The sequence below is a fragment of the Vigna umbellata genome, chromosome 6 (genome assembly GCF_029865625.1).
Source record: "Vigna umbellata cultivar VRB3 chromosome 6, Vumbellata_1.0, whole genome shotgun sequence".
Taxonomy (NCBI): Eukaryota; Viridiplantae; Streptophyta; class Magnoliopsida; order Fabales; family Fabaceae; genus Vigna; species Vigna umbellata.
In genome coordinates this window covers 38,123,640-38,149,749 of record NC_142170.1, presented here as the reverse complement: position 1 = coordinate 38,149,749, position 26,110 = coordinate 38,123,640, and the positions used below count along the sequence as shown (strand labels likewise).

The following is a 26,110-nucleotide window of genomic DNA, read 5'->3' as shown; positions in this document are numbered from 1 at the left end:
AAAATTATGATGCTTGGGGTTTATACCATGCAAATACATGTTATAAAGATGGTATGATAATCATATATAGAATATTGGGTTTAGTTGGGTTATAATCTGCGTAATGTTGGGTTTTGGATGATTCAAGTGATGTAATGTATGTATTAAGGTCTATTCATAAGGGTATGTGAGGCTTGAATGCATGCATGACGTTTTGGGTATGTTTCCTTGTAATATAGGGATGTTGTATGTGTGTTTTGAACACTTGAATTCTGTGCAGGATGTGTTTCGATTTGGCAATAATCGATTATCATTAGTCATAATCGATTATTTACGCATTGGTTTTGTATAGGGTTTCAGGAATAATAGATTATTTGGGATGATAATTGATTATTCTTTAATATGTGATGAATCTGGAAATTTGTTATGTTAGAACCACGGAGATAATCGATTATCGTAGGATATTTGTGTAAATGTGAACGTTTCGGGAATAATCGGTTATCACTTATGATAATCGATTATCCTAGTGTAATTTTTTGGAAAAAGTGTGTTGTGATGAAGATTGGACGTGGTTAAAGCTTAAGGAGTTGTAGAACGTGATGATTATTAGAGAATGAGATTAGTGGTTATGTTTAGGGTTAGGTTTGATTTGTGGTTGAGGTTGGAGCATGAGTGACTGTTGGGGTATACCTGAGTATGTGGTTGATGAGCATGAGAGTGGAGGATAAGTCTAATAGTTGTACCTAGTAAATCCTAGTTTTATCTGCAGATAGGTACTTCCTTTTGCCTTGTGTGCAAAGGATTTGAACCTTCCTGGTGTGGGGGTGATGGTATCTTCCTTGTCCTTGTGTGGCAAGATTACATGTTCCTTAGCTGGATTGTGGGACTACTCAATAATATCTATAGGGGAAGCTACAGATTGGTCTATATAAGCGACTACATGCATGTGGGGTAGGGTACAAGAGTAAGACTAACTCTTTCCACTATGGTGTTCATGGTACAATGATGCTTATGGTGTTGTCCATGACTAGGATAGTCATGGTAGTGGTATATCTATGATGGTGATCATGGTATTGGAGATGCTTTAGGTGATGCTGCGTTGATAGTGGTGTTACTATAATGGTATAGTAAGTAGTTAGCCCAAGTGTTAATGAGTGGATAAACCAATGGTCTATGGGTGAGATGTTAGTAATGACGCTAAGGGGCAAGGATTAAAGATCAAGAACCGAGGATCGAGATTGGAGTAATTTGTAAGACCCGAGAAAATGTAGAGTTTATAAATAAGACTTGAGTACGTTTAATTAAAATCTGCATGAGTTCACAAGGTGCGGTGCAGCTTAATTAGTGTGCAAGTCTTGAGTAAAACATAAAGTTGCATGTTATTTATTTATTTTTTTGATATAAGTGTAAAATATGTTATTGTATGATTGTTAAATTGATGATGTCCTACATTTTCAATGTGATGTGTTGGCTTATTGGTAGAGATGTATGTCTAGGATTAAATGGACATGAGTTCAAATATAAGGGAGATAAGTTTATGGGAAACTTTTGTTTTATTTTAGTTATATTTTGCCAAGGGCAATAATGTATTTTCCCTTTGTATATTGAGGTGCAAAAATTAAATAAATTAAAAATAAAAGCTTAGAGTTTAGCAGTTACAAAACTAGTTGAGAGATTTTAGGGAGTATTATCTAAGCAGTTACTTTTAAGTTTAATTTAAAATTAAAATAATAATTTTTAAATTAGAAATAAAAGGAAAGGAAGCATAGAAAAGAGTTACCTAAAAATCAGAGAGAAAGAAAGGAAAAGAGAGCAAGCATTAGACAAAGAGACTCAAAGAGGAGAAAAGTATTTTTTTTTAAGATAATCTTCACTCTTAAAGCTTCATAATTGACTAAGGTATAGGAAGCTCACCTTCTATGTTTTCCTCTAATTATTTAATTGCTAGTATGTTTGTGAATGGGTTGAATGGTGATTTGACGTTTCTGTTTTGTTTGAATGATTCTTGAAATTTATTTAGGCTTCGTAACCACGCAAAGAAAAATTGGGTTTGAAACCAATAAATATTGGTTTAGTTTTTAAGAACGTAAATATGTAATAGGAGTTTAAATAAAGAGGAAAACATGGTAATTGTAAGGTGATATTGTAATTAATGGGTTAACTTCAATTAGATTTGGAAAGAGAAAGGGAAAATTGGAAGAGAAGATAAGAGTAGGTTCTCCATTTGATCATCATTAGAATTACAATTAGGAATAAAGTAAAAATTAGGGTTTCTTTTAATGTTCATTAAAATTAATTAGATGTTGTTATATAAAGTAAGAATTTTGATTTCTTGTTAAGGTTAATTAAAAATAATTTGGGGTTATTAATTGTTGTTGTAAGTGATAAATTTTAATTATTTCTCTAATTCTAATTGGGGAATTTAATTAAACCAATTTAATCCTAATTACTCTAGTAAAATCTCACATTCGGTAACATCCCAAAAATATAGCTATAAACTATATTTAAGAGTCCTTACATTTACAATAAAATAGAACAGTTACAGGAAATAAAATTAACTTAAAGTTATCCTAAAATAACCATAAATTAAAAACTTTACAAAAACCTATACTGAAACAAACCATAAGAATCAACCGAACGGTCCTACACTAATACAAAAATAAGCACAAGACCGACGGTCTTACTCCAACGGAAACCATCCTCTCCTGCCAGTGCCTGTTCCAGACAACCCTCATCACCTTCTGCTCACACCCATAGGGTGATCATTGCAATGACAAAGACGACCGAACGGACAACATGACAAGACAGGAAATAAGGGTAAGCTAATGTAATTTAATTAACCATGTTAACATGCAATTCAGACACACATATAATACAATCATACATATATAGAAATCATACAATCATGTTATAACCGACCACTTTTACTCTGACTATCTGGACTGTATGAATTGTGTAGCTACGACGTTTTTGCACCCGGATGGTGTAGTAGCTAAGATGCCCTCAACAGCTGCCACCGGGGTTAGTCCGTTATACCTCGCCCAAGTTACACTTATGGACTAGGACCTCCTGCCATTCTCACACATGAGTTACTCCTCTCTACGTGAGAATGAGTAATCACAGAATATCAGGATAAGCGCCAGCTTAGTAATAACCACATTCATACTTTACAATTCCATAACCATCCATGAGATATTCCTCCTTGGAATTCTCTTCCTGATTACTTAAAACACCGTCATCATTATATAACATATAATTTCATTCAAGAATCATATCTTTACTCATAAAATCGGGAACTCTGTGAACGTTGGAGACCGAACGAAAAGATCAACATACCCTATGAACAAGACCAAACGGGAGAAACTCTCCCTACTTGCGAACATGACCGAATGATCATTTAGAGAGTAAGACTCAAGTAGGAGTCGAACACTTGAACTTATACCGAGCACTACCGAAAACGAGCGCTAGTACAAGACTGAGCACTACCGAGAACGAGTGCTAGTACAAGACTGAGCACTACCGAGAACGAGCGCTAGTACAAGACCGAGTACTACCAAGAACGAGCGCTAGTACAAGACCGAACACTACCGAGAACGAGCACTAGTACAATACCGATCACTACCGAGAACGAGCGCTAGTATAAGACCGAGCATTACCGAGCATGAGCGCTAGTACAAGACCGAGCACTACCGAGAACGAGCGCAAGTACAATACCGAGAACTACCGAGAACGAGCGCTAACATTATCATTACTGTCAGTAGAAGACCGAGCGCTAATACCAGCATACTGCTAGTATAAGACCGAGCGCTAACAACAAACCATCCACACACCTAAGGCCGAACGGTCATGAACGAGTAAGACTAAAGAGATCAAACTCAGTTAATGACCGAGTACCTGAACATGGTCGAGCGGCCAATCAACATATGACCGAGCGGCCCGATCGCTATGACTACCGAATACTACTGTATGACCGAACGCTATAATCCATCGAATACTACCAAAACAGAACGCTAATGCATAGTACTACTAATAACAAACACTAAACGTAGTACAACTAAGAACGAATGATAATACCAACCCGAAGACTGCCAAGGTCGAAAACGAGTACATTTAAATACTGAAAGACAATATTAAACCGAACAACACTAAGACCGAATATCACTACGAAACCGAATACCGCTAAGCACAATTAACTGACATGACCGAGCGTTCAACAATGAGCGCTCAACTTTCTACATAACTCTGCAGAACTTCTCAACCAGTTAACAAGTCTCGGCAATACACAGAAATCAAGCCAACATCAAATTATCCACACACGCACATGTCCAACAATGCCGAATACCAATTCATTCACTTTTACACACATGCATAATCATCAAACAACATATTCATACATAATAAATCATAATTAAATTAACTAGCTTCCCTTACCTTAAAGCAACTTGACAACTTTAAGTTCTCCACAGTTTGCTAAACCACAAGTGATACTAAGACAGTCTACAGACTTTGGATCGGTGAAAGGAAACCAACCACTGAACCAGAAACGAAAATAGAATCAGAATGAAAGGTTGATGAATACATGCAAGACCACACAATGCTTGCATGTGACAAGAAATGCAGAATTTTTCAAAAAGATAAAGGGATTGAACTTACTAGTTCAAAACAACAACTTGATCGGTGCAAGGGAAAGCTCTTGACACCAGGAAGGACTCAAACGCTGCTTGATTGATGACCGGAAGAAAGAAGAAGTGAAAAATTCTAGAGAAAAGGGAGAGGAAAAGTAGAGGATTCTGTCTTAGAGAGATACAGAGTCTGAAAATAATGAGACCATCTTTGTTTAAATTTTCTATTTATATGTTCATGCAACACTTGCTCTCTTTATTTTGAGACATTTTTCCCCTTCATAACACGAAATTTCTGGGTTCTCACACATCCCAATACCCTAATGTGAAGCTTATAGCTTCTTCTTCATCTCTGTTTCTTGCGGACTTATCCAACCATGGGCATCATCCTTAGTTTGCGTAAGATTAAGGGTGGAGAGGGTTTTCTTTCCTTTCTCGTTTTGCTCGTCTTACAGAGAGGGAGGCAATGTTTTCCTTTCTCTCCTCTACTCTGGTTCGTCCTGCAAGGAGAATAGGGCTTCTACGTTTTGTACTGGGACAAATGGCGGTGACGATGACAACGTGGAGAGAGCGGGACCCAACAACGTCTTCGTATTCTCCGGGTAGACCGCGATGGCGCGTTGTTCATTCTTTTCTTTCTCCTTTCCACGTCCTGGGTTCTGTTTTGGGTTTTCTCACAGGGAAGGAGAGACGAGTTTCAAGTGGCTCAAGGATGAAGTTTCGCGACGCGAGGATCTCATCCTCCAGCGTCTTCGTGACAAAGGGAAAACGCGTTTGGGCTCACGATCTGGGGGTTGCTTTTCCTTTCTTTTCTACAGATTGGAATGCGATTCAGAGTTCTTCTTTTGTGACCTTGGAATGGGTTTTTCTGAAATTAAATTGGGGATTTCTGAGGTTTGATTCATCTATGTCTTTGCAGATTGGTGGTTGTAATTTAGGGTTTCGCTTTTTGGATTGGTTGTTTTGTTTTGAGATTTTTGGATTTGGGCATTTTCTAGAAGGGTTTCGAATTGGGAAAATTGTTGAGTTTGATACTCGCGATCTCTAGTATGTGGTGACAGTGGTGGTTGCACCAGTGGAGCAACCATGGCGGCAGTGGTGAGTTGCCACCAAGGGTTCAGGTGGCAGTTAGGATTGAGTTCCCAACATCATTCCTTTCAAATTGGTTTAACTCTTCTTGCATAGCAATGCACCACTTATCATCTTGAAGAGCTTCATTTATGTTTTTGGGTTCTATTTGAGTCACAAAAGTAACTGTTATACAAAAATTATTTAGACCATGTCTAGTAGTTACCCCTTTTTGAGATGTCTCCGATGATGTTGTCCAAAGAGAGGCCTCGTGGTTGTTGAAAGCTTCTTTGTTGAACTTCTTGATGTACAATTGGAGTCTCCATAGGATTATTCTTATTTAAGTACATATCTTCAAGAGCTTCCCTCAAATAGTCCTCATGACCTACAATGGGCTTGTTTGACTAAAGAGGGTTCACCTCAAGGTCTACAATTTCATCAAAAAGAACATGCATGGACTCTTCAGTGATCAAAGTCCTTCTATTGAATATTCTATATGCTTTGCTAGTTAGTGAATAACCTAAGAAAATTGCTTCATCAGATTTAGCATCAAATTTTCCTAAATTATCTTTACCATTATTCAGAACCAAAGCATTTACAACCAAAAATTTTCAAATGTGATACATTTGGTTTTCTTCCTTTAAACAGTTCATAAGGAGTTAGCTTTAAAATAGGCCTAATGAGCATCATGTTCAACACATAACAAGCAGTACTAACTACATCAGCCCAAAAGTAATTTGGCACATTAAACTCATTCAATAAAGTCCTAGCTAACTCTTCTAAGGATCTATTTTTCCTTTCAACAATCCTATTTTGTTGGGGAGTTCTAGAGGCAGAAAAATTATGAGTTATGTCATGTTCATCACAAAACTTTTCAAAAGACTCATTTTGAAATTCTCCATCGTGATCACTTCTTAAGGTTTTGATTTTCAAATCCTTTTCATTTTGTACTCGTTTAGAAAAGGTTTTGAATGCTTTAAAAGCTTCACTTTTCAAAGTAAAAAAGAATGTCCATGTAAATCTAGTGTAATCATCTACAATCACAAGTGCATAATAATTCTAGAAAGACCAAACAAGTCCATATGCAAAAGTTCTAAAGGTTTTGATGTAGAAATCATGCTTTTAGATGAAAAAGAAGATTTGGTTTATTTTCCTTTTTGACAAGAAGCACATAGTTTGTCTTTCTCAAATTTCAATTTTGGCAAACCAATCCCAAGATCTTTAGAAATTAGTATATTCAAATGTGGCATATGAATGTGTGCAACCCTTTTATGCCATAACCAGCGATTTTCCTCTTTTGCAACTAAACATGATATGCTATGACTTGATGCACTTTCAATGTCAATCAAATATATGTTATTATGTCTAACACCTTGTAAAGCAACATCAGAAGAATTCTTAAAATAGACAGTGCATTTATCAGTTTCAAAGGTTACCTTGAAACCCTTGTCACATAATTGACTTATGCTTAGGAGTCGTGCTTTAGACCTTCAACATATAGCACGTCTTTTATGGTTAATGTGTTTCATCCTCCAATGTCTTTGGTTCCAATTATTCTTCCTTTGTTGTTATCTGCATATGTAATAAATCATTTCTTCTTCTTTGCAAATGAAATGAATCTCTTCTTGTCACCAATCATGTGTCTTGAACAACCACTATCAAGGTACCACAATGACTTCTTTGACTTAGAATGTTCCTACAAAACAAGTTGAGCAAGAATTTTAGGTCCCCAATCTCATTATGGGTTCTTGGGGTTAGTACAAATAAACAAGCATCATTTTACCATTTTAACCCATGCATATTTTCCATTTGGCACTCCAAAATGTTTAATGTTGCATTTGTTAGATGTATGACCATGCTTCATGCAATAAAAGCAACAAACATTATGCAGTTTATTTTTCACAAAAAGTGTCTTTTTAAATCCAAACTCTACGAGTTCTTTTAGCTTTAGGTATCTTATGTTGATGCATGTTCTTGTTTTTAAAGTTGTTCCTCTTAAAATCATTTTGAGCATGTGAGGTAGATTTGGTTGCTTTAGCAAGTAAATTCTCAAGTATATCAATGTCAAACATATGACTCTTACAAGACAAGCATTCAACAGGATTTACAGCTACATTAGATTCAGACTCTTTTGTTTCAAGATTGCTAATCTTGTTTCTTAGTATGACCTCTTCCTAAATTCAATTTCAACTCTGATACTGGAATATATCTAGTGATTGAACTGTTAACAAAGAGCTACTGCATCATGATAGGGAGAGTATCAATTTCTACAAATGGTCTGTAAGAAATTTATATTGATGTATCTCTTTATGCTCTTATTTTCCTGTTACTTGGTATCTTTTTTGCTAATGTCCAAAGGGAGAGAAGTAAATGGAAGTAAATGGCAAAACAACTGGCAAAACAATTTCTGGTTGTGCATCATCAAAAAATAGGGAGATTGTTGATAGGGGGAGCAATGAGAAAGCTAAACCCAAACCCTTGTGTGTTATTTATGACAACAACAACAGAAATTTTGTAATAGATTATTGCATAACAACTGAAATGTTTAGTTGTGTTTATTTGCTTGTTTGTGCTTAAACTGCTTATGTTGCATATTTATTGTGGTTATACATTAGTCTATATCTGTGGTATGCATATTCATAGTTTTGAATGACAAAACTCTTTGCACAATGCATATCTGTATGATTTAATCGATTACAATGTTTATGTAATCAGTTAGACTCATCAGATATCGATAAATGCTTAATTGTGGCAAACTGCAAGTTTTAACCAATTACATGATCTGTATAATCGATTAAAACTCGTGCCTTTGCTGACACCTGATTGTTGAGTGCAGTGATATGTTTTCAAATGAAAATGTTTTTAAAATTGCTTAAGTGTTATACTTAACCAATTACATGGTTTTCATAATAGATTAAATCTCGTGCACATTGAAAATTGTTTTCATGATAAGTCTTAACTAACATAACGATCATATTTTGAATTGTTTTGAATTATATTAATTGTGCAATCGATTAGATTAAATGCGTAGTCTGTTAAATCTATTTTAATTTAATTCTGGTATAACAGTGATAATTGCTTAACCGATTACATTAATATTGTAATCGATTAATATGTGTTAGACTTAGAAAACTATATATTGACGCATAGCTCTCTACATTGATAATTTTTTAACATTTGAACTTTAATATCTGACAAAGTAATTTAAGAAAAGAAATTGCATGTGTGCTCATTCTCCAAGAATCAAGAAGCGTTAATTAGGCATATTCAAAGGATTCTTGAAGGAATTACTGTGTGCTTTCATTGGCTGATCATCATCCGCACTCTGAGGTGTTTCGAACCAGATCAATATTGCTGATTTTTCAATCTGTGGATTGTGGTTTCCCCGTTGCCGGTGGCCAGGAAGAGAACATAAGGTTCTGGTTTCTTTGAGAGGTGTCTCAAAGGGTTTCTAGAGAAAGAGGATTGTTCTTTCTATGTTGTATTCTTTTATATTAGATTTGGAGTTGGAGAGGAGATTACATTGAGAGAGAGTCTCTGTAATTCTTGTTGTATAACTTAATCTTTATAGTGAAATGGCTTTCAATCTCAAGTTGATTGAAAGGGAATGGATGTAGGCATTGAGGCCAAACCAATATAAAAATCTTGGTGTTTGTCTTTCTATCCCTTATCTCTTTTATTGCATTACAATCTTTATTTGCTTGTGTTTCAAGTAAGTGCAAAAGATTTTCAGAGGTTTTAAAAAGAATATAATTTTTAATACAAACCAATTAACCCTCTCCCCCCTCTTGGTTGTGAAATAAGGCTTATCCATTCCTAACACTTCTGTTTTTGTACTTGTTTTAGGTCTCTTTCCTTTTTTAATTCTCTGGTCTAGGATTTGTTTCAATTTCTAATTAGGTTTTGTACTAAGTCTTTCGCTTCTGAGTTCTACTTTAGTTTACATTAAGAATTTCTTAGGTCCTTTTCCATTAATTGTCCCTATTTTTATCTTTAGGAACTCCTTAGGTTCTCTTTTACTATTTTCCTGTCTATACTTTAAATTCAAGTATGTTTTAGTTTGGCTTAGGTTTTCTTAGTACATTTTGATTAATCTAACATTGTATAGGTTGTATATAGTTTAGGTCACGTCGTTAAGCATGTTTATGTTCTTTAAGGTTCTATCTCATGCTTTTATTCAATCTTTACTGATTTACTTCGTTTCTTAGTTTCATTTTTGCTAATTAGAACTGTTAATACAGTTTTCTACTTTAGATTTAAGTAGATGCAGTCCTAGCATTTTTTTTTGCATCTTAGTTTAGTCCAATTAAGAAATTTTTTAATAAAAGTAAATAGCATGTCAGTTTTAGCAATTCTTTAGCCTAGAGAGATTTTGGGCCCAATTTTTTGTCTTTCTTATGTGATTTCATGCATGTTTAACTATCATTTTGATTTTGCATTAATTCTCTGTGATGAGTTTTCTCTTGGTAGACTTTAGACATGATTTAGGCATTCTTTCTTTTCATCCATAGCCATTTAGCTTAATCATTCCATTTTTGTCCATTGTGTACCTTTCTTTTGAGTCGTAGCCATTTTCCTTATTTCCATTCATTACAAGCACTTTTTCCCATCAAATACCTAACCTTTAGAGACTTGTGAGAGGAAGGAAGGATCTAGGAACTTAGTGAGTGCAATAAAAAGTAAGGTCAAGTGTGAAAAAGAAAAGAAATATGAGCTGAGCAATCTAGTTGTAAGCAAAAGAAAAGAACAAGTCTAGAAAGTAGAGAAATGCAAAAGAACTAAAACATGAGACCTGAACAGAGTGTGAAAACGAGAGATAGAGAAAGAAAAAAGAAACTGGATTGGCCAAAGTTAGACAAACAGTGCACTGAGTTCTAGATTCATCACTCTTCTTCACATTTCTCTATTTCCATTTAGCCTTGTCTTTTCTGACTTTTCATACCATTCACACTACAAACCATTTTAGACCTATTGATCTAGATTTAACCATGCGCTTAGTACTATTATTGACAGTCTTTTCAAAGTTAAGAATTGAAGTTAGCATAACATGAGTGAGTGAAACAAGATAGCTCTAAAATGTTGAGTGAATCTGAGTGCAAACACTTATTTTATTTCTATGAGGTTGAAACTAACTGTTGCTTTATAGTTTGTTTTCATTGCTGAAATTGGCTAAATCTAGTTTTTTTTTCACTTGCTGGGATTGCTGAAGTTGAGATTTAAGTTGAGAAATATGATTGTACAATTCTTGTTTGATGATATGGCTGGGAAATGTTTGAATCAGCGGGGTTGGGTGAGTTGTGATTAAGCCTAGAGTTCCTTAGTTTTCATATTGAGTCTTTTACTTTGTAGATTGAGTCTTTTATTCATTTCTTTGATATTTAGTTTTCTCTGCCTAAGAGGGCATTTTCCGAAGCGTTGGGGTGTGATAACTCCCAAATTTTCCCTATTTTTCTTATATTACAAGTTATTTTTATGTTCTTTTGGTTTCTAATTTTGTAGGATTAGGTTAGTTTAGAGCTTTTTGCTTTAATTTTAGGTGTAGAAATTGATTGGCGTAGTTTCTCAACCAAGAGGGAGGGGGTGAATTGGTTTTGCTTTATAAAAATTGTTCTTTGAAAAATCTTTTCAAAATCTTTAAGTCTTTCTTGAATGCAAGCAAATAAAGAATGCAAGCAAATAAAGAATGCAAGGAAATGAAAGAGATAAAGGATAGAAATATCAACACCAAGGTTTATACTGGTTCGGCCTCAATGCCTACATCGGGTCTCTTTCAATCAACCTGAGATTGAAAGTAATCCACTATATAGATCGAGTTTTACAGCAAGCAATACAGAGTCACCCTCTCAATGTATCCTCCTCTCTAACTCCAAATCTACTATAGTAAAACACAAAAAGAACAATCCTCTTTTTGCAACCCCTTTGAGATACCACACTTAAAGTAACTAGAACTCCAAAGTTCTCTTCCTAGCTAGCAACAACAGGGAAACCACAATCTCAAAAGATTGCAAACAGTTCTGATCTTCCAACAATACACCTCACAGTGCAAATTGATCAGACTTTGAAAATTCAACAACTCTTCAAGAATCCTTGCTTTGATTTCTTTCCAAATGAAATGTTTCTTGATTCTTGGAGAATAAACGCTCCTACAATTTAGGAACTCAACTAATTTTATCATATATGAAAGATATTATTCAAAAGTTTTTTTAATGTAGAGAGTTATGCGTCAAATTATAGAAATAGCAACTCTGATGCAAATTAATCGATTACATTATTAATGTAATCGGTTAAGCAATTAATACTACTATAACATAATTACATTTAACGCATTTAACAGATTAAGCATAGCATGTAATTGATTAAGCAATGAATGCAATTCATAACATTTAAAAGTATGATCGTTAAGGTAGTTATGACTTATCAAGAAAACAATTTTCAACTAATGAACATTTTAACCAATTAAAAAAAGAGTGTAATCGATTAAGTATAACATTTAAACAAATTTGAAAACTTTTTCAATCCAAAACTCATCAATGCACTGAACAATCAAGTATATGCAAATGCACGAGTTTTAATCGATTATCCACATAATGTAATCGATTAAAACTATCAGTTTGCCATTGTTATGCAAATGTTGATATCTGATGAATCTAATAGATTACATAAACACTTTAATCGATTAATTCATACATATATGCAATGTACATAGAGTTATATCAATCTTAACTAATGAATATGAATATCACAGATATAATCACATATCAAAGATATAAACATGATGAATATGCATAACATATAGTTCAAACACAATCAAATATATAAACTATATAAACTGCAGTTTTTCTTAATGTATGCAAGAAACTATTAAACATTTTTATTGTTGTCATCATCAAAAACATTTCCATTTTTCTTTCTTTTAGCAGGAAGGCCGCTGGTCAAAGTGGTCAAAATCTAGTCAAACTGGATTGGGCTGATGATGATGGGCAGAATTAAAAGTCCAGTGTTGTTTTTATCTGGAGTGCACCATTGTCCTGGAATGGGTTCAAGCCTTTTTGGGTTGGTTTACAGAAACGCAGCGTTTACACTGCTGTGATGAGAAGCAAAGAGGGTAAAGGTAGAAAGCTCGATCAATTGAAGGATTTTTCCCCAATTACCTCACCCCTCGAGCTAGGGTTCATCAAATGCAAAGAAGAAATGCTACAGCGAAGGCAAGATGCAATTTTCACAACTCAAAGGACGCTGGCCCAAAAGATTGATCGGTCAGAAGAGTGATCAGAGGCATGAGCGGAGCTGGAACGGGCTGAGAAGAGCGAAGTGGTTTGTGATTAGAAAGGTAGTTGGAAAAGCGATTCGAGAAGCTTCTAAGTTCGTTACCGGTTCTTTCCCCTTTCCCCATTTTTTCCACTTTTATGTTCTTAATTTCTCCTATAAAGAGGAGCCTTGTAATGTAGTAGAACACAATAGGCAATGGTGGGTGACAAACATCACTTTAGGGCTTAGATTTCGATTCTTAGTTCTTAGTTTGATATTTCAAAGCTTTCATAAAGGTAAAATCTTTGCTTTTTACACTTGAGTTCATGGAGATTATCATTTGGGTGACAGACTTTGGATTCTCTGGACTCTGGTATCTTATACTTTTGATTTCAGTTTCAATAGAAATTTTATGGTTTGATTTATTTCTGTTTACATTCTCTTTGATTGCCCTTTTAACTCAATTTACATTTTTGCACATGAGTTTACTTTTCCAGCACTGTTATTGATTCTACATTTACTTTAGATTTTTGTATATTTCTTTCTTGTACTAATTCTATCCTTTTAGTGTTCATTTATGAGTTTGATGATGTTTCATATTGTAGAGTTGATGTTCTGATTTTGATTCTTGTTGATTTTAATTTTAGATTAGTATAGTGGTGTGAATAACATATATAGGTATTCTATCTTTGCTTTAAGAAGAAATTTCGGAGGAGTATTGTGGTTAAGGATATGTTTCTGGATTGTATAAATATTAAATTGAAGAATTGAGTGAGAGTCACCATTTCAAGTTCTGAAATATGAACTCAAAGACCCAAAGTGGACTTTATGTTACATGATGTCTTCTTGAGAGTGATTGAGACTTTTTTCATCAAATCAATGTTTGTTAAGTCTGGAAATTGTCTTTATCAAAGTTCTTTGTATGATTTCTTGCTTTATTTGATTTAATAGACGATAGAATTAGGATAATTGCTTAAATTCAATTTTGTTTCAGTTATTTTCATGCTCTGCATTATAACTTCTCATTAGTAGAATTAGGATTCATCATTTAGATGTTTCATTTTCTGCACAATCAGTTTACTATCAAATTTTGATTTTTAGCATATTAGTTTATATTCATTTCACTATTTAGGTTCTGATTGTATAAATAGGCATATCATAAACAGATCAGTGGTTGTTTCGTGTAAATTTAGGGTTTAGTTTAGGTTTCATGCATTCATTGATTTCTAAAACATTACCCATTGTTGAATCTGTGTTAATCATTTCCATTAATTCTTTTACTTTACAACTATTCTAATAATCATTTACATCTTTTCTTCACTTCATCTGTTTTCTAGGATTAGGCATTTGTTTTCGTTATTTGTCTTTCATACATCCTTTATATAGATATAATCTCTTTAGATTCCCTTAATTTTTCTTTTCCCCGTCTAGCTATAGTTTTAATAAAGAACAATTAGGTTTTAATTCTACAATTATAATCTTAACAAGTACCAAATCCACATATTAAACCCTACGGTGCCCTGTATTACATTAGTGGAGAATTTAGGTTTTTCTGGATTTGATGCGACTAAAAAGCTCTTTCAACAAATGGCATCGTTGCAAGGGGCATTGGCAACTTAAGTCTTAGAATTGTAGAGTTAGCCCTGTAGGTTTCTGTTTTTGTTTCTCCTTTCCTATGTGTTTAGCATTAGTTTCTGCAATTTAAAATGTGTACATAGTTGTTATTTCCATTTTATTTTCTTGTATATTTTTAGTATAATCTTCTGAACAATAGCCCAAAATAAAAACAGGTTCTGCTGGTATTTTGTGAATATGTGAAATAACCAGAGTGCTCCTGTAGCTTTGAGTGTTGAAAGTGCATGACCAAGTCCAACCACAGTCCTCTATTTATCTTAGATCCAGAGATTGGAAGGACCATGAAAGGGATCAGGATGGAAAGGAATCAGAGTGAATTTGAAGCCACTAGACCAATTTCAGAGTCAATTCCATCATCTAAATTCCTATCAGATTCATCAGAAACACATCTAAATTTCCTCATTTAGCCTTTAATATTAAATTCTTAATTGATTTTTGTACTTTAAAAAAATATTTTAATTAGAATTTATTATAATTGGATTTATTGAACATAAGTAATAAAAACATGATAAAAATAATTTTTTAATTGCATAAATATTTTTTTGAATATTCTAAAGTGTATTAGTGTAGTTATAACTAAGTTGAGTGCATGAAAATGTAAAAATAAATTGATTAAAATGTCATGGCACCTTAAAAATAAATTCAAAAATTTCAAATAATCAAGAAAAAAAATTCAATCCGCATTATCATAAAGTCCAAGAATCTCATAAAGTTTAGCTTTATCAACTCGCAAAACTCCTAAACAAATATGAAATTATGCCCATCAAGATGAGATTTTGTTACTTTCACACTTTGATAACTCTCATTTTTTTTTCATACTTTTTGTTTTTTAGTCTTGTTATTCTTGTAATTTTTTAGATTTATAGATATTTTTGTTTTTAGCCATAAAAATAGTTGTTCTTGTGAAAAATGTGTTAAAATTCTCTTTTTAAATAATATTTTTTCTAAGTATAAAATTCCATTTTCTTTAGGAAAATGAAAATAAGGAATAAAATAAAATTGTGTTTTTGTTTAGATAGCTTTATTTCATTGTTGACTTTGACCCTTGGGTTTTGGTCAAAACGCAGTGTTGCAGGTGGGATACATCTCAAGCCCAAAATAATCAAAATTGAATGAGGCAAGCTGGCCTGACCAAGGGATGACCTAAATGCTGAACCAAGCTGCTGGACAGAAGTTACACAGAAGCCTAAAGTGCAAAGTTGAATCCAAATGGGAGGCTTAACTCTTTTGAACTCTCGAAGCTGTGAAGCAGAAGGACCAGGGTTTAGGTCGAGGGCTCTCTTGTTTTCTCTCTTGTAAAATATGTTTTTAGAGTCTTAAAAAAAGAGAAACGTTGTAGAATGTTTCAGAGTTTTAGTCAGTCTTCGGAGATTTTCGAAATACACTGTTCCTAGCAGGTTTTGTAGAGAGTTCCATCGTGAGGCAGAGTGCATTTTTCCAGCCCTTATGAGTGCAAAGTAACCTCAAGGGAAGGGGTTTTCTATTCTACGGGTCAGGTTTAGCTTGGGTTCTTGTGAGTTCAAAGTAACCTCAAAAATCAGAGTGCCACCCACTGTAATTTCTTCTGAATCCAATACAAAATTGGCATTCTTTTCTTAATTCAAATTCAGTTTCTGCATTTACTTTACTGTTCCTGTCAATTTAGAACTACTTTGTATCGATCTATATTATTTTTGTCCATTTCTGTTCCTAGTTAATGCTTTCTTTAATATTCTTATGCTGATTTACGTTCCGTTGCACTATGCTTTATCATTCTTATATTGATGTGTTTTGCTTGCATACAAATGTCAGGAGCAAGACATGGATGACCATTCAAATTATCTATGTACCAACAGATAGATAATAATATATCCCTTAGCGAGATTTTCAAGGTAAATTTGTAATATACTAATACACTTATAATTCTAGTAAATTTGTAAATAACTCTTACAACTCTAAAAGGGGATTATCAAGGTAATATGTTGGTTTTTTTACAATAAAAGCAGTAGCAATATTTAAAACCTGAAAAAGTAACTGCTCACTACCATTTTTATCCTAATTTTAATTCACTCTTTCAACCCATAATTAAAAAATAACTAAATTCTAAAAATAAGGAACTGATTTTTACTCAATTAAAAATAAAATATTCCTAAAGCATTTTCTTAACACTCATCCTTGCTTTAGGAACTGTAAAATCTATGAAAGGTCAATCTGGCTTCAGTAAAAAGTTTCTGAATCTTAGAACTCTGAATTCCAACATAACCTTTCTTCACAACTTAAGTGTTGACTTTTTTAGCACCTTTAGGCTCCTTTTCTTCTTCGTCTTCATAATTAAGAAGGTTCTCCTCGTACGTCTCGTTCCAATAACGTATTAAATTGTTTTCTGATTCGTCCATGGTCACCCATGATACGATCATGGCACTTCCCACACCGTCACCTATTATTATATGAACCTGCTGAGAAGCATTATAGCTAGATGAGGCAGCAAATACATCACTTTGTAGGAGCATGTCCTCAGTCTTATTGATCTTCCTAATGAAAGAAATTGTTTTGCCTCCATGGCAAACCACAGCCACATTGAGAATGATCAAAACCAATGTTGCAGCCATTGCTACAAAAAAAGAGAAACTTTTTGCACCCAACATATGATAAGGATATCTTTTGTGCCAGATTTCTATCACATTTTCCTTGAGTGAGAATACAATTTGCTCCTACTCCAATGGTTTTAGAGCAAAGCTTTTCCCTTTCATTTTCACCTTGAACATATCTTGACCAGCTGCATCTTTAATCAAGCAATTTTTGTCTTCAAAAATAACTCTAAATCCAATTTCAATCAATTGACCAATACTTAACAAATTTTGGTCAATTTCAGGAACGAAAAGAACGTCTGGAATAAAATTTTGTGCCTGCACAGCTTGTAATTGCAACTATCCCCTTTCCTTTGACTTGGATATAATCACCATTGCCTATTCTGACTTTGGTGATTTCAGTTGGCCTCATATCTCTAAAGAGTGCCTTGTCAAAGGTCATGTGGTTAGTACAACCACTATCAATTAACCAAGATTCACTTGAAGCATTGGTTGAAAAACAGGGTGCAACAAAATTTTTATCTTCCTCCTCTTCATTTGCAATTTGAGCATCTTCTTCGTGCTTCTGATTTTGGTTCTTGCATATGACAGCTTCATGCCCAAGTTGATTGCACTTGTTGCATTTAGCGTCAGACCTTCTCCAACACTTGAATGAGGATGACCCATCTTGTTGCAATGCTTTCAAGGAGGATACTTTCCCTTAGAGCTTCTTGCTTTGCTTTCATTTCTGACAACACCTTCTCTATTTGGTTGTTGGTTCCTTTTTTTGTTTTTCCAACTGTTTTCATGTTTAACAGGCAAGGCTTCCTCAACAAAGCCTTCTTCTCTCATAGCCCTTCGTTGTTCTTGTGCCTGCAAGGAATTCAGCAACTCTACCAAGGTGATCTTGGAAAAATCCTTAGTGTTTTCTAAGGTGGTTATGGTAGCTTCAAATCTTTCAAGTACGGTAACTATAATTTTTTCAACAATACAAGAGTCCTTAAATTCAGAACCAAGCAATCTTACTCTGTTTGCTATGTTCAGAAGCTTTTCAGACTACTCCTTGATAGTTTCAGATTCCTTCATCTTCTGCAATTCAAAGTCTCTAATGAGATTCAACACCTTCATGCCTTTAATTCAATCATCTCCATCATATTCTTCTTTGAGATAATCCCATATGGCTTTGGCTGACTTTAGAGACATAATTCGAGTGAAAATGGTTGGTGAAACTACAACAAAGAGGCACGCCTTTGCCTTAGCTTTTTTGGTTTTTCCGTCCTTGTGATTCTTGATTTGAGCCATCGTTGGATTGCCAGGAATTTCATAATCCTCTTCAACTGCCTCCCACAAATCTAGAGCTTCTAGGTAGGCTTCCATTCTTACCGCCCAAATTTGATAATTTTCACCATCAAAGACTGATGGTGCTATTGTTGAAAAATTTGAATCTCCTTCCATGCTTTCAGATTTTTCTTTCACAGCCCCAGAAGAAAAAGGCTCTTGATACCAATTGTTGGTTTTTTAGAATAAAAATTATTGACTCTAAAATAATGAAAATCGTTACAATATTTAAAACTTGAAAAAGTAACTACACACTAACATTTTTATCCTAATTTTAATCCACTATTTCAATCCATAATTAAAAATTAACTAAATCCTAAAAATAAGGAACTGATTTTGACTCAATTAAAAATTAAAAATAAAATATAGCTAAAGCATTTTCTTAACATAATATACATAATTTCTGATATATAATTTTTTCCATTTTAGATTTTGTTAACATTTCAATTTTCACTCCTCTGAAAATTGTAAACGAAATACCAACTAACTAGTCACTTAGTAAACTGATGTAAGGAGTTAGATTTTACCTCAAAAAGGATCAAGATTTCTGTGATGGAATGGTGGTTGAAGGATCTATGTGGTTACTCACTTGTTAGAAGCTTCCTCTTCCGTGATGAAGAATTTCTGCTGAAAAACTTGTCTGAGTTGAATTGTCGAAGATCCTCCTTAAATACCCAACGATACCCGCACTTCTTCACCATAAAACGTAAACCACTCGCAACCCTAGTTTCAAATTTAACTGCTTGAGGATGAATGAATTCTTGTCGAGAGTAAAACACTATCAACAAATAATCTAACCCAACTGTCACCAGATCTTTCTTCAATATTATAGAAACTCCTTCATACGTTTTTTGCCCAAAGTTATTGACACCGTAAAAAAGATCGTTTATTGGATAATCTCTTTCACCCAAATTCATAGGACCTTCGTGTGTGACAAATAGAACACAAATGGAAACACCTATCCAATTTGGGTCATCTATAACAGCAGATGGGTCCATACTTATTGATGTACTTGCCTTTTGTTTACTGAACCATTTTGGAATTTCACTTCCAGGAATAACAATTTCCATCCGAGGGACCAAGTAAACCTGATTAAAGCAAATCCAGTTATACATAAATAGTGTACACAGAAAAAGTGAGACACAAAAGAAAGGATGGAGTCGTCGTCACCTCAAGATTTTTCGTCATCCAAGAAAAAACTATGCTATAACAGTGTTCCATATCACTCAACATGGGGCAGTCAAAAGTGTATAAGCGCCTACTGTCTCTGTCAATTGTTTTTTCTTGTATTGTTGGAAGCTCGGGCAAATATTTTAGCTCCTTGCAGTGTGTCAAAATCAAACATCGAAGATTGGAAAGTTGCTTGATGGTGCTTGGTAGTGTCACAAATTTGTTTCCCCCCAAATTTAATTTTTCTAAAGAACGTAAGTTCCCAATTTCATCTGGGATTTGAAGTAGATTACAGAAGCTTATGTTAAGATTACATAAACACGGGACAGAGAAAGACAAAGAAGACGATAACAAACCAAGTGAATCTTGAGGTTTTGGAGGGTAGAAAAAATGGAAAGGCAACATTAGAAGTTTGTATACAGAGGATGTTGGCAATTGGATGATATTTGTATTTTTATCAACTTTCTCCAAATGTTTTGTGTCACTTGGGACCATTAACATCTTACCATTAAGTAATTTTGAACAGCCGGAGATATTTAAGGTCTTGAGTGAACTGATCCCAAAAAGGATATTCAGATTAAGGACAAGATTTTTACAATTCATCAAATTCAAACGACGAAGGTCTCTTAGAATACCAATGGATGGATGAATGTGGACTAGTTGTATACATCCTTCAAGATTAAGATTCGTGAGACATGAAACCTCACTTAAGTCTGACACCTCAATAAGATTTTTACAACTTTTCAAATTCAAACGACGAAGGTCTCTCAGAATACCAATGGATGGATGGATGTGGACTAGTTGTATACATCCTTGGAGATTAAGATCCGTAAGACGTGGAACCTCACTTAAGTCTGGCACCTCAATAAGATTTTTGGAGTGTCTCAGATCCAAATTTCTCAAATTAGGCAGACACTGTAAGAGAAACATGAGTAAGAAAATTTCAATTTTCCATTAAAAAGGTTAAAAGATAAAACGCTAAATGATAAAAGGTTAACCTTCCCCTCTTTTTTTTTCTCTATGTGAGATGGAGCATCTTTTTGTTTGTTTGAGAAAAAAAAAATATAAATACCAACAATATAGTACCTTTTTTCCTTCCCATAGTTGCTTGATATTGCTATGAGGTAGGATCAATTCTACAAGTTGATCTAGAAAGAAAGTTGATGGCAAAGACAACCAAGGAAAGTGATTCCAAAATAGATATCTCAGTTCATTAGAAATGAAATTGAGAGTTCCATAACAGTTCACATTCTTCAGAATGAGCAACTCAAGGTGATCCATTTTTGATAAAGAATCCACTCTTATTCTTCCTTGTAGAAACTCTTTTTCATGTTGTTTAATAAATATAGCTTCAACATTTTCGGCTTCCTAAAGCATTTTATACAGGGAAAAATCATTACATATTTTTTATAATTTGTAAACTCCTAAAGAATGACAAGATAAGAATGTATATTAAAAAAAATACCTTATTTATTTTCATGACTTTTTGGAGATCCTTGTAGTTCCATAACCTGCTCCACTTCCTTGGTTCTTTGGGTGCTTTTTCTCGGACAATACTCTTACCCAACTCTTTCAACAAGTCATGCATTTTAATATTTCCATTTTGACGACTTATAAGTGACTTCTCAATCAGAACTTTCATACCAATGTCAGGATAAAATTGTCGATAGTCCAAAAATTTCTTCACTGTTGGCTCCCATGAGTAGGAATTATTATTGGAGAAGAAACAAGCAATATCTAGAAATATTTCTTTCTCTATATTCTCCAATCCATCATAACTTATTCGCAACACATCCATGATATCTTTGCTTGGATTTTCTTCCATTCTAGTCAATGCACTTCTCCATTCACAAACATCTCGATCAAGTAAAAATGAGCCCAATACTTCAATAGCTAATGGAAGACCATTCACATACTTCAGTATATCTAATGTCAACCCTTTATGTTCTTTCCCAATATCATTCGATCTAAAAGCTTTCTTGCGAAGTAATTGAAGAGATTGAGTTTTGTCCAAGACTTCAACTTGGTAAACTTTATTTACTCCGTAATTTTGCAAGATACGACAATTTCTAGAAATTATGATGATTCTGCTCCCTGCACCCAGATATTCAGATTGCAAACCCAATTTCTTTAATTGTTCAACTTGATCAACATTATCAACAACAACAAGCGCTTTTAAGTGACATAATCTAGTTCTTATTAACATAGTTCCATGGGAAGAATTGTGTATCTCGATATTTCCTTGATTTAGAGCTTGACAAAGAAGTTGTTTTTGTGCACTTGCTGCTCCAAAATTACAATAAATTTTGCTTAAATCATCAAGGTAACAACAAGCATTAAATTGAGGAGAGATTTTATTGAACAATGCAGTTGCAAGTGTGGTCTTTCCTATTCCACCCATTCCAACAATTCCCACAAGGTGAACAATATCATTAGCACTCAGATCTAGAAGTTCTTCCAATTTTTTAACACGAGAATGCATGTCAACTAAATCATCGCCAAAATTCCAAATTTGATCACGACCCAATATGTTGATTACCTCTTCAACAACGTTTTCAATTTCTTCATATTGTTGCCTATGCGGCAAAAGTTCAATCATCACAGAGAGTTTAGTTAAGACTTTGAAAAATAGCATAACAAAAGTATGGGTATGTGTACTTACTTATTTTGCACATCCCACCCACAACGATCGCAGCTTGTTTCGAGAGCTGCCCTCCATTCTTTTACCATTTCCAAGTCATCTTTGAACCTTTCTTCGTGTTCAGCAAAAGCTTTTGCAAACTCTCCACTCTGTTTTCGGACCTCAGAAGGAGTGACATCATAGAAAATAGGGAGCAAACTTCGACCTGTTACTTCAACCCAATCGACGATCTTCGTAAGCTCTTTCATGCACCATGTGGATGATGCATAGTCCTTTGAGAAGACAACAATGAAAACGCGTGATCCTTCAATTGCGAGCAAGAGTTCAGACTCCAAAAAGTCCCCTTTCTGGATTGTTTGGTCATCTCTGAAAGCAACAACTCCTTTTCTTTGAAGAGCTGCAAAAAGGTGATTTGTGAAACCGTTACGAGTATCTGCGCCTCTAAAGCTAACAAACACATCAAAATTATTGGTGTGTGATGAAGAGCTCCGTTGATTTTTGTTGCAAGCCATTGCAGAAGGCGAAGAGTGACCAGCATAAAAGATTAATGTGCGTATTGGATAGTACTCTCATTTAAAAAACCTTGTTCCATTCACATGTAGGAACGGGCATGTAAGAAGACCTTCTTGACATTGGATGGAACATACAATTTGTTGGGGTTTGGGTTTTGGCAGCCATGATGAAAATGTAGAAGATTCTTTTCGGGGTTTAGGTTTTGGTGGAAATTTGGGAGGAATTAGGGAAGCTGTGAATTTATAAAAAGAAAAAGGTGATGTGGATATAGTTGTTAATTTATATGGCTTAATATGATCAATTTCTTAGATTTTTGTGGTTAAAAGCTGACAAGTTGTTATGGCTGTAAAATCCCTCAATACTCTTTTTCTGAACATTACTTGGTGGTTCAGTGTATATTGATAACTCTTAAAAATTTTAATTTTCTCAAGGGCAGAAATTTTTTCTTGCATAGGTTTCTTCCAATTATGATTCTGGGCAGCTTCCTCAAAATTCCTTGGTTCATTCTCACTGTCATAGGTTCAATTATATTGGAGAACAATGACCTCTCCGGTTCGATTCCCTCTGCACTCGTTGAAAAATTGCGCAAAGATTCTCTCACTAAGGTATGAATCTTGTTTCGGTTGGATCCGGGCGGACCCTGTAAAAACACACTTGAGCTGACGGACGTTCGATGGCGAACGCTGGAGACGGGCGGATGAACGATCACGAACGCTGGCGACGGGCGGACACTTTCCTCCAGCTGATGCAGACCGGGCGGACGGTGCCGTGATGGACGAACGCTGTTCCTCACCCCAGGCCGGGCGTTCACTCTCTTGCTCCAGGCGCTGCTCCATGCTCCAAGCCGGGCGGACGCCCTCCTGCTCCATGCTGGGGAGGGGCCGGGTACCTGCTAAAGGCACTCCGACGCTCAAGTCAGTAATATGACAGGGCGATTGTGATGCGTGTATGCATCGTTATTCAAGTTAGTCTAGAGTTCATACCTGAGACCTTTATTTATAGTGAATTGTAATGGGCTTTTACCTTTTGGGGGCCTGGGAACGGCCCAATAACACCTTAATCCTCGTTAAGGACTTTACTGTGTCATTAGCACAACTAAGTGCGGATCGTTTGGGGAAGGGGTTCAATGTATGGATGATTGGACGCTCGGTCCTAATTGGTAGGCGGACGTCCAATCTTGGGTGGACGTCCGGGTCCCGCTCTTGAGCGGCTGGACGTTCGTCCTAAATTATATCATGGGCGAACGTCCACTCATGGCGGACGTCCAGCTCTTGAATGGCTGGACGTTCGTCCTCAATAACATCTTGGGCAGACGTCCTATCTTGGGTGGACGTCCCGTTCTTGAGTGGCTGGTCGTTCGTCCTCAATAAGATCATGGGCGAACGTCCTATCTATTGGGCGGACGCTCCATCACGGCACCGTCCAAATAGATACCGTTCGTCCTATCATGGGCGGACGTCCCGTTCTTGAATGGGTGGACGCTCGTTAGGCGCTCGGTCCGGACTCTTGGGTGGACGAGCCATCTTGGACAGACGTCCCTGGACTAATGTCCGTTTCCTGCGGACGTTCGGTCCAGACTGTTAGGCGGACGTGCCACCCTAGCGCGGACGTCCTTGGACGTACGCCCTGTTCCTGAATGATTGGCCGCTCGTTGGACGTTCGGTCCGGATTCTTGGCGGTCGTCCTGGAATGTCTGGACGCTCGGTCCAGATTATTGGACGGACGCACCAACTTTTGGCGGTCGTCCGGTCTGTGCTGGGGGACCTATCAGTACAAATCTGATTAAAAAGTCCCAAATTCATAATATTGTTATTTATGCTGATGATTATTAATTACTTAAGGCTGTGTTTGAGATTCATATATATATATATATATATATATATATATATATATATATATATATATATATATATATATATATATATATATATATATATATATATATATATATATATATATGACCTACCCAATTTCTAAGCACAACCAATGTATTTAAATTATGGATTACTTGTAAGGTTTACTTAAGACTTGAAACATAATTTTTTTGTGATTTCCATGCTAGTGTATTCATACTATGACGTCCTTCAAATCACTAACAATTTCAATAGAATTATTGGTAAAAAATGATTTGGAACAGTTTATCTGGGCTTTATCAATGACACTCCAATTGTAGTAAAAATGCTTTTCCCAGTTCATGGCTATCAACAATTTCAAGCAGAAGTATAAGTTATTAATCAATTTACTCTAGATTTCTGACTTTGGTACCGAACCTATATGGTTTAACATGGTTGTGACTTTTATTTCCAGGTTAAACTTCTACATAGAGTTCATCACAAAAATTTGACATCCCTTATTGGTTACTGTATTGAAGGAACCAATAAGGGCCTCAAATATGAGTACATGGCTAAAGGGAACATATGAGAACATCTCTCAGGTTGGTTCCGAATAAAATTATTTTGTTCTTAAAAGTTTGTGAAATCAAATTCCAAGTTAGATTCGATTTCTGAAACTCTGGATATGGAATTTTTAATATTGGAGAACTGTATGAGTCGTATGAATAAGTTCTACCGAACAAAAAACAAACATCTATAGAATAGAAAGTTACAGAAGTTGTTCTTGTAGGTCACAAAGAATCACCATTCTTGAGCTGGAAGGACAGATTTCGTGTAGCAGTGGATGCAGCCTTAGGTTAGAAAGCAAAATTGAAATTGTGAATTTATATTAACTCCCTTTACCCTTTTGTTTCTGTAGAGATGTGGAGACCGAAATACAAACCAAATAAAACCGGACTGCTTCCTCTTCTCAACTCTGTGATGATGTCTCCTCTCTCTTTCTACGCTCTGTTCTTCGGGTAAAGGTGGGCTGGGTACCTGCAAAGGCACTCCGACGCTCAAGTCAGTGAGAGTGATTAGATCAAGAAATCTTTTCTTAATTCTTCTTAGGGAAAAACGTACCTTTTTTCTGGTATGCTGTGTGTATTTAAAGTAATAAAATAAACCGTTACCTGATGATCCGGTTTCCTGATAATCCGGTCAGTTACTAAAGTTGACTGTGTAGGAGTTATAACTGCTAGATCGTGTGCTAATATTGAGTCACCTATTTCCGTAATTCGCGGCATTAGTTAGCTAAGTATTGTAACCGTTTATCTGTAACCGATAGACGACGATGTCGTGTTCTATATGTCGGTCATCTCGCATGTCGACATAAGTGGGCGACTTGTCGTACGAAACCCATTCGATTGTCGATCATCAAGTGGTCGACATCAGGTGGTCGACAACGCCGTGTGGTTGTACGTCGTGCACCGAGCGGTCGACAACGCCATGTGGTCGTATGTCACCGGGTTATTGGTC

General features: G+C 35.3%; 1 protein-coding gene and 1 long non-coding RNA gene across 6 annotated transcripts; one reads left to right on the top strand and one right to left on the bottom strand.

Moving 5' to 3' along the window:
• Positions 1 to 7,137: 7,137 nt before the first annotated feature.
• LOC124843591 (TMV resistance protein N-like) lies at positions 7,138 to 22,989 on the bottom strand. 5 transcript variants are annotated; one of them, XR_015780254.1, is made up of 6 exons: positions 22,269 to 22,989; positions 21,072 to 22,182; positions 20,693 to 20,974; positions 19,607 to 20,521; positions 18,964 to 19,524; positions 7,138 to 7,365 (listed from the first exon to the last, which is right to left on the bottom strand). XR_015780254.1 is itself a non-coding variant. In XM_088092922.1 (5 exons), exons 1-5 carry the CDS (start codon positions 22,757 to 22,759, stop codon positions 19,018 to 19,020), a joined length of 3,306 nt encoding a protein of 1,101 aa, XP_087949048.1. In that variant the 5' UTR covers positions 22,760 to 22,989; the 3' UTR covers positions 16,352 to 19,017. The 5 variants fall into 5 exon arrangements, 2 of the variants coding, with proteins under 2 accessions (XP_087949048.1, XP_087949049.1); XR_015780253.1 differs by lacking the exon at positions 7,138 to 7,365 and adding an exon at positions 11,388 to 11,812; XR_015780255.1 differs by lacking the exons at positions 7,138 to 7,365; positions 20,693 to 20,974 and adding an exon at positions 11,388 to 11,812.
• LOC148197397 (uncharacterized) lies at positions 11,850 to 16,157 on the top strand. The gene is made up of 2 exons (XR_015780256.1): positions 11,850 to 12,999; positions 15,620 to 16,157. It is a non-coding gene; the product is annotated as an uncharacterized LOC148197397 (long non-coding RNA).
• Positions 22,990 to 26,110: the final 3,121 nt, after the last annotated feature.